General features: G+C 33.6%; 1 protein-coding gene across 3 annotated transcripts in view; it reads right to left on the bottom strand.

Annotated features, from left to right (window-relative positions):
* Positions 1 to 5098: 5098 nt before the first annotated feature.
* LOC134715454 (serine/threonine-protein phosphatase 6 regulatory ankyrin repeat subunit B-like) overlaps positions 5099 to 10016 on the bottom strand; it is a 30095-nt gene continuing 25177 nt past the window's right edge. For all 3 annotated transcript variants that reach the window (XM_063577633.1, XM_063577631.1, XM_063577632.1), the window contains exon 5: positions 5099 to 8972. In XM_063577633.1, the coding sequence (XP_063433703.1) occupies positions 8474 to 8972 (499 nt within the window). In that variant the 3' untranslated portion in view covers positions 5099 to 8473. The remainder of the gene's footprint in view (positions 8973 to 10016) is intronic.

The following is a 10016-nucleotide window of genomic DNA, read 5'->3' as shown; positions in this document are numbered from 1 at the left end:
CTAGTTTTTGGTGGGGTTCGTGTTGCTCATATTTTAGTTTTATATGTTGTGTCAAGTGTTCTATTGCTTGTCTGTTTGTCTTCTTTCATTTTTAGCCAGGCGTTGTCAGTTTGTTTCGATTTATGTGTTTGACTGTCCATCTGGTTTCTTTCGTCCCTCTTTTCTTAGCATTGGTTTGTTCAAAGTCAGTGGTTAATATCTAGCATAATAATTTGCAACACATACATTAACTCTTATTGGTTGATTGCTTGATGTAGTCGCAGATATTTCATACATATATAAAGATATGAATAGTTAATTTTGTTTAGTTAAATTCATTGTTTACAAAGTAATTTATTCTTTTGCACTAATAAATTGCAGATGACTATGTATTTTAATAATGTATCAGGGATTCATGGTATTGCAGGTACATGTACGGCTTAATGCTAAAGGGGTTTCTGGGCTTTTAGTGAAGTACTGTTACAATTTTACTTCAAAACAAATGGACGGTTTCTGTAATAATATTAATTGGATTTATATTTAAACAACATGTGATTGATTTTCTGAAAACTGTATCCCCCTTTTTTTATGATCCAAAACCAAAGTTTTATGGGAACTCGTGAAAGCAGCTTGTAGTTAATGTACATGTTGACGACATACAGACGGTCAGACAACAGTATATCATAATTCGTCTCGTGAAAACAGGTTGTAGTTAATGTACATGTTGACGACATACAGACGGTCAGACAACAGTATACCATAAAGCTTAAATCTTGAATCATTGATTTTTTGTCCAGCCTGCAACTTTTGTTGCAGAAAGCTCGACATAGGGATATTGATCCGGCGGTGGCGTTAGCTCACTTCTTAAAAGCTTTATATTTTAGAAGGTGGAAGACCTGGATGCTTCATACTTTGTATATAGATGCCTCATGTTACGAACTTTCCGTCAGTCACATGTCTAATGTCCTTGACTCATTTTCATGGTTCAGTGACTACTTGAAAAAAAGTTCAGGTTTTTTGTAATGTTCAGTTCTCTCTTAGTATAAGTAATTGGATAACTGTATTTGGTATGTGCGTACCTTGCAAGGTCCTCATGCCTGTCAGACAGTTTTCACTTGACCTCAACCTCATTTTATGGATCAGTGAACAAGGTTAAGTTTTGGTGGTCAAGTCCATATCTCAGATACTATAGGCAATAGGGATAGTATATTTGGTGTATGGAAGGATTGTTAGGTGTACATGTCCAACTGGCAGGTGTCATCTGACCTTGACCTCATTTTCATGGTTCAGTGGTTATAGTTAAGTTTTTATGTTTTGGTCCGTTTCTCTTATACTATATGCAATAGGTGTACTATATTTGGTGTATGAAATGATTGTAAGGTGTACATGTCTAGCTGACAGGTGTCATCTGACCTTGACCTCATTTTCATGGTTCAGTGGTCAAAGTTAATTTTTTGAGTTTTGGTCTATTGTGCTAACACTTTATGCATTTATAGGACAACAATATTTGGTGTATGGAAATATTTTATGATCTATGTTTGTTACGCATGTTTTATTTAACCTTGACCTCACGGTCCATTGCTAAGTGCTACATGTTTGTTTTTTGGTCTGTTTTTCTTAATTTATAATCAATAAGTCAACTATATTTGTTGTATTAAAGAAATGTTAACTGCACATGTCTGCCTGGCATGGTTCATCTGACCTTGACCTCATTTCCATTGATCAATGTTTAGTTTTCTTGGTTAATTGATCAATGTTTCATTTTCTTGGTTAATGTTGAGTTTATGTGAAAGTTGTAATAAAGCTATATATTTAGGTCTATCAACATAATATCAATGATAAGTAAAAAAAAAAGGCGAGACATTTCAGCGTGTGCACTCTTGTTTAAAGTTGGTCTGATGTCTAGTTAAAATTTTAAAAGTACTACTTTCAATGAAAATGTTAATCTGGCTAGGGAAAGTAATTGCAGGGAACATAAGAAGAAAGAATTCTTTAATTATGTAAGTTGCTTAATACACTGACTCCTGTAATGAACATGGGATGATTCCCACTTGCCCCCTCCCCCTTACTGATTCCTGTCCTACTCTCAATTCCCTCCAATCTAACTCCAACTCATTCCCAGGCTTCGATTCCATAATCGTGTCCACCCAGTGGAAAACGGTATACCATGATTCGTCCAGTTTAAAACACAGGCGTTTTAAATAGATAATGTTGAAATCTAGAATCCTTATTTTTTTAAAGTTTGTCTGATGTTTGGTTGAGAGTTTAAAAGTACTACTATCAATGAAACTGCCAATCTGGCCGGCCTAAAGTAACTGCTGGAAACCTTAATAAAATAATAAGTGACTTGATAAATTGTCCCCTGTAATTGGTGGGTGAACATGGGATGGTAATGGAAAATGTCTGTCGTCATCTGTGAAACAGTCAACCAACTCGCAAGGATACTTTCAACTTCACCACATGGAACTCATGGGTAGTAGCTTCCTTGTAAGTAGCAACCTCAATCACAGAAATCAACTTCTGAAATATATCCACTGAGAAATATATACTCCATATGCAGGTTCTCCTGGAATGGTGCTACGTAGCAATGAAAAATTCACAACTGAGAAGCGAAAACCATCTCTTATGTAAAAATGTTTTGCTCTTAAAGTCTGTTGCTGTTGAATAATTTTGAATGTCAGAAAGGGTATCTTTTTCACGCTAATGTGTGGGCGAGCTTCTTGTGTATCGCCCTCTACCCAGTGGTTCTCTGCCCTGGAACCGCTGGGTGCCTTCAAAACCACTATGTTCAGACTCCTCACTGAGGTTCGGATGTACACATATTAAAGGCCTTGCATTGGTAAGTATGCATTCCCCTTTTCCAATAGAGTGGAAAAGGGGGGGGGGGGGGGTGTAACAGTAAGCATGATGATAATACAACTAACGGCAAGTAGTTATAACAATTTAATGCAATTTCAAGAATTTCCTCTGCTGAAAGTTTTAACATGAATATGTATATATAATGTACGTGATCTGATTAAATATCGTGAAAGTAAAGTTCAAAGTGTACAATTGTACTGAAATAAACATAATTACATAAAACTTACCCAATAAACACAAGTCACGTAAAACGTTTCTGAATAAGTACTCACTCACATTCATATATATATATTTCTCTAATTCTATGGAAATTTATCCCTTTCTGAACCCATTGTATAAAAAAATTTAATCAACGTGTGGTTGCTGGTGATCTCAAAAGATCATTGGATGATTTTAAGGGTCATGACCTTTTTAGCTAACTGAATGAATCAAAATATGATAACAGGTGTTAACGAAATTGACAACTTCGTGCAATGTGAAAGGCACTCGAAGGGGATTTTCGGTTAACAAAAAAGAAAATGTTTTTAATCATTAGAGAAACAGATTCTTACATAGTTACTCGTGAATTATCGGATTTATCCAATCTCGATAGTTAAATTATAAATTTTAAAGTCCTCGCCGAGGCGGCTCGGACTTTAAAATTGATAATTTAACTATCTCGATTGGATAAATCCGATAATCCACTGGTATCGATGTAAGAATCTATATATATCTATCAACAGCAAAATATATTTATTACTTTAAAAAAAACATGAAACAAGCACATTTTATCAATCAATAAATTGCATTGCCAAGCACAGCTGGATACGACCCTTGAGGTCAACCCTGAACAGTTGAAGGAAAAAAAGACACATTATAAGCACTTGATACAGGTCTGAGTTTGGATTGTAATTAAATATTTGACACATAATAGGTTACTGACACAGAATAACTGTAGTCAAAGAACTTAGAATGCATTATATGATTTGAATTCATATTCCATTTTTTTCAAACCTCCTTTTTTTTTGATTTTGTGCAATACATTAAGCTGTTGAAAATTGACCCCCCCCCCCCCGCCCCAATTTAAAAAAAAAATGTTTACCCCCACCCAACCCTTTTTTGAAATTTTTTAGAAAAAAATTGCCCCCCCCCCCCTTAATAATTTCTTTTCACTCCCCCACCCCCTATTCCAATTTTTTTCCCCCATTTGATAATTTAAAAGCAGTGTAAGGGAGGTAATCCAAATTTTACTTAAAAATAATTGTCCGTTAACCAGGACACCCTTGTGTTTCCCCCCTTTTTTGCCCCTAATTCCTAAACAGTTTGAGCCATAACCCCCATAGCCAATCATAACCATCCATTTCTTGTATGGAACGTTGTGGTATTATTTCAGAGTGATCCATAAAATATTGCCTGGAAACTACAAAAATACTTATTTGGGCCCCATTAAGGCCCCTAATTCCTTAACCGTTAGGACCACAACCCCAAATATCAAGCCCAACCTTCCTTTTTTGGTTATTAACCTTGTGCTTAAATTTCATAGAGTTCTATTCACTTATACTAAAGTTTTATCCAAAAACCAAGTGTCTTAGGACGACAACATGATAGCAATAAACATTGCAAAAATTAATTTTGCGGTCGTATAAAAAATTCAGAAATGGCAAAAACAAGTTTTTTCATGTTAAAACTCAAGCATGAACTGGATACACAAAAACTTCAAATTGAACATTTCTGCAATGATCCAGATTAGCCTGGGGTCCTGGCTGATCTCGTCAGTATATGATGCACAGCTAGAACTACTGGATTACTGGTACCTGTAACAATAACTACAACTGGTACCTAGAACTTAACATTGTCTTTCAAACAAAACCAAGGTCACAAATAATTCATTCTTAAAATGCCTCATAAATTTGACACTATAAAATTATTTCATATATCAAAACATGAAAAGAGATTCAAATGAAACAATATTTAATAATCCTGCATAATTTTAACCACTTAATTGAAACTGTGTTTGACCCCTATGTTCTATTTTTAGCCATGGCGGCTAGTTTGTTGATGGATCAAAACTTCGGATACAATTCATAAAATAAATACTCTAAGGAACATTCATTTAAAGTTTGAAGGTATTCGTTTAGTTTCAGAAGATTTTTTGAATAGTTTACGACGACAGACAATGGCGGAAGTTAAGTGATGGCATAAGTTTACATTGACCTTTTGGGACGCATCTTAAAAGAGGTCGATTTGTAAGGATTAAAATGATGAACAAAAAAAAGAGAAAGCCAATACACATCATTTAATATATAAAATCGCATTAAGCTAAAATGTTATAAAAAGGAAAATTCAAGCCTGCTGAAAAAAAAATGGAGTTCAACTCTCTCGTATATGTATTTACCTTCTCAACAATTTAATTTAATTACTTATAAGGATATAAATCCAATTAAAATTTAAGCAAAAACATGATATATAATATATATCATGTATATATAGATCTAAATAACATATACAAATTACCATTAATTCATAATAGGAACAGTATTTACAACTTGTAATATGTTGTATACATAAGGAATGGAAAATAAACAATAAGAAAAATGCATATGGTAAACTGAATATGTTTTAAAAGTACAATAAATACTCATCATAGGTCAATATTTTCATAGCACACATAAAACATCAATATGCTCAGCAATCAAAACATCAATTAAAAGTATGAACATCTTCTATAATATCATTCCATTTTCAACCAAATGAAGAATACTGAAGAAATGGTACTATATATTTATAAAGTTACTATGGACCTTCATTTATTTTCAAAGTTCAATGTATCTTCATTTGAAGAGCAGAGGTATATGATGACTAATCATTTTGGTGAGTGTTACGAAAAAAGTTTCTTGCATGATAGATTTAAATAGTTTAAAGCCATCATTTTGTTTCTTGATGTAAAAATCAAACATTTTGTTGCTCTGTTAATGCCCCAAAGTTTTGATGTGCAAAATACTTTAACTGCAGGCATAAATCCTTTACAAGATAATGAAATGAGGTGTCAAATATAGGTCAAAATACAAATTCTCCACTAGAACATGTAAATATATTCAGTTCATCATTAGGAAGAAAATGGATAATAATATAACATTATAAGCTTAACCTGATCCCACATGGCTTAAACAGCTACTTCATCATTGACAGGAATTCTATAAAAAAAAATGGAGAATGGACACAGATGACGCCCCGCTTGCATACAACATTATATAGGGGCATAACTCAAGAACTTTAAAAGCGACAATACCCAAATTTGTACTTGATCTGAGTTTTGTGGTAATGAGTATGTGTATAGGTTTCATAATGTTTGGTTTAGGCAAACATAAATAACAGAAGGCAACTAAATTTTTTTCTTCGATTTTTTAAAGGCACATAGCTAATAGTTAAAGTGTAACTACCAAAATTCAACTTGATCTGTTTGTTTGGTAATAAGCAGTGTCTATAAGTTCAACTTGATCTGGTTTTTATTTTGGTAATAAGCAGTGTCTATAAGTTTCATATCATTTGGTTGAGGCAAACTAAAGTTAGTGAATGGAAACCAATTTTGAGATGTACAGACCGACAAGGGTAAAACTTAATGCCCCCTCCGCCAGGCCGCGGGCATAAAAATCATAGAGACGGGTAAAGCTTGCTTTAACTTATCAGTGGGAGTAAAAGTGAACATTGCATTGTATGAAGCATTGGTTGTAGTTGATTCAACTACAATTATAGACAAAGGAAGATAACTCCAATTTTAAAGATTACTTTAACAATGACATCATTGATATTTTGAGAACAGATATTAGATATTCCTGCACCTTACCAAATTTTCTTGCAAGGTATAATATCATTTGTAACATAAATATCTGATCACATATTTAATTGATAAATTTCTGGAAATGTCCATGGATAGGATTCATAGAATGTTATGATCAATGCACTATATTTTGTGTATATCAAAAGTAGTGAAAACCCTTGAAAGATATAAATATCAATTCAGTATCAAAGGATTTTGATTATATTTCATGCAAAAATAAACTTTACAGATTTTGAAAGTTTGAAAATAGTTTACCTGTCACCTGAACAGGTAGTTTTCAGCTGTCCAACAACTAATTAGTCTTAATTAAAATAAGAAAGGATTGTAGTAAGGGTTGTTTTGATAGTAATTAATCATCATGTCACTTTTATGACCCGAAATTTGTGGCTGTTAAAGGCAAAAGGTTGGGTCAAAAAGATCATAAAATATTTTAAAATGACAGAAAAAAGCTTGAAAACAAAAAAGTATATGACCGTTTCATGCTTTGCCCAGTCGGACTTTTAACGGACATTATACAAATGACCGGAATATATGACCGTTTTGGAAGCCTTGTTTGAAACTTTCATTTTACATATCCTTGTTCATCCTTACAATAATGAGAATACACTAAGTTTTGTATTGGTGAAATGCTGTCTTATTGGATATAGAGAATATGTGATACATTTTGTACAACAAAGTTATAAAAACTAATTATTTGTAACACAATTACATTCGAAATTTTTTAATTAGCAACATCATCAGTTACACGGCCATATATAATCAGGTCAAATCAATTAGTAAAATAAAATATATAAGTCAGGTGCGGATCCAGCCATTCAAAATAGGGGCGGGGGTTCTAACCCAGGATCAAAAGGGATGGGGTCCAACTATATGTCCTCATTCAATGCATTGATAGACCTAAAAAGGGGGTTCAAACCCCCAGAAACCCTCTGGATCCGCCACTGTATGTTTATCTAGTTATATAAAAAGTCAAAACTGTGCAATAAAATAAAGGGTTTTTTTTCCCGCCAACTTGGCTTACAAAGCAGACCTGCTGCTTATCAACAAACAATACTAGTTTGTAACAGTATATGCCATTTTGATCAAAGAAGAAACTGGAACAGTGGCTGCTCATCAACAAACAATACTAGTTTGTAACACTATATGCTAGTTGTCCCTTTTGATCAGAGAATTCTTAATTGTAACAGATAACAATTTCAGATGTCCCGTTTGATTAGAAAAGAAAAAGGAACTACGGCTTCTTATCAACAAACACTATGGCTATTTAAAATGGTTTCTCTGGTGTTGAAATAATAATGTTTTTTTAATGGAATGAGGGCCCACTTTACACCCTTTACTCATTTCAGAATCGGTAAATTCTAATACTCATTCAGATATATAATTTCAATCACCAACTAAACATAGCCATTGCATTTTATTTTCAAAATGCCATTCTATCTGATCACTGGAAGCTGTTTTGTCATATATTCTAATGTGAATCTAGTGCAATAGAAAACCTCACAGATATTGGTTTGATTTGATATTAATCATGATAATGAAACTACTAGCATTTCATTTTCCATGAAGGGTTAGTAAAAAAGGAAATAAAACCTTTGCACTTTATTTACTGTCTGTAAATATTAATTTACACATCAGAAAATTTGAAATGAAAGGACATGTAATCGTTTCTAATGTCTATTTTCCTTTGGCCGAAGCTAATCCATGTGATTTCTTACGGAAAATTTTCTTTTTCTTATGCATTATGTGTGCAAAAAAAATGGATTTCATCATCGGCCTGACCATGTTTTAAACATTGTACATGTTGTAATTAGGTGTAGGCTAGATAGATGTGTTGGGAGTGGGAAGATGAAACATAGCTCGGCTCAAATAAGTCTTCACTTTACAAGGAACAGGTAATTTTGGAACCAGTTGAACAATATTTCTTTTTCGGTGCTGGTAAAGTCTCTTTTGTATGACTAGACGACTAAGATTAGCCAGACTATGTGGCGAGTTCATGTTATTTTTGTACCATTCGAGGAATGCTGGATCATCAGCCATCAGTTCCTCAGGAATCCCTGGACCCTTCCATTTGATCCAGTCTGTCAAGTTTAACATATCACATCCAGCAGAATACAGGACCTTGATACAGGGAACTTGATATTTCAAATCTTCCTTGTAGAGACCAGTACTGAGCGAGCTGACACATACATACAGAGGGGTACGACCCTTATTATCAAGTTTGTTAACATCAGTATCAGCTCTGAGAAGAATTTTGATCATATCTTTCAGCTTCCAGTGGGCTGCTACATGCAGTGGAGATTTACCAGCATTGTCAGACCTGCAAAATAAACTACAGCTAAAACTATTTTTACATTTTGAAGTTCTTTTGCAATTGAATGCTATTTACTCCCAAATCAATAGCTAAGGAGTACAAATAGAAGGAGAGAGGCCAATTGCCCACCCATATTCTTACACCACTTTAAATATTGTGGTTTCATTTATTTTTGTGGGTACCAATTTTCATGGATTGTGCAGAAACCTTGCATATTCATGGATATGTGATTTCTTGGTTCTGCCAAAGTCTGGATACTACTTAATAGAAGTTTGTATTTCATTGAACATTTAAATTTGTGGTTCACATGTACCCACGAAACCCACAAAAATCCAACAAATAATAATATATCCATAGAAGTCTTGAATCATGAATCATCACACATAAAAAACTTCACAAGATAAAAGTATGAAATAAACAAGTCTTTACAACTGAAGTTTTTATTTCTGAATTGTTAAATACATTCAGAATTCTGCTGCAAATTTTAACACATGTAAAAACAAGAGTTCACATGGTGAAATGTCACATTCTCTTTACTTATCATTTTGATATTATGTTGACAGTCTTAAATATAAAGCTTTATTACAACTGTCACATAAATCTAACATTAACCAAGAAAACTAAACATTGACAAATGAACCATGACAATAAGGTCAAGGTCAAATGAACCATGCCAGGCAGACATGTACAGCTAACAATTCTTTCATGCAACTAATATAGTTGATCTATTGCTTATAAGGTAGTTTAAGAAAAACAGACCTTAACATAAAACTTAACTATGACCACTGAACCATGAAAATGAGGTCAAGGTCAAGGTCAGATGACACCTGCCAGTTGGACATTTACACCTAACAGTCTATCCATACACCAAATATACTAGACCTATTGCTTATAGTATCTGAGATATAGACTTGACCACCAAAACTTAACCTGGTTCACTGATCCATGAAATGAGGTTGAGGTCAAGTGAAAACTGTCTGACAGACATGAGGACCTTGCAAGGTACACACATACCAAATACAGTTTTCTAACACTTATAATAAAAGAGAA

The sequence above is a fragment of the Mytilus trossulus genome, chromosome 4 (genome assembly GCF_036588685.1).
Source record: "Mytilus trossulus isolate FHL-02 chromosome 4, PNRI_Mtr1.1.1.hap1, whole genome shotgun sequence".
Taxonomy (NCBI): domain Eukaryota; kingdom Metazoa; phylum Mollusca; class Bivalvia; order Mytilida; family Mytilidae; genus Mytilus; species Mytilus trossulus.
The sequence above is the reverse complement of the archived record's forward strand: the minus strand, read 5'-3'. Positions and strand labels throughout refer to the sequence as shown.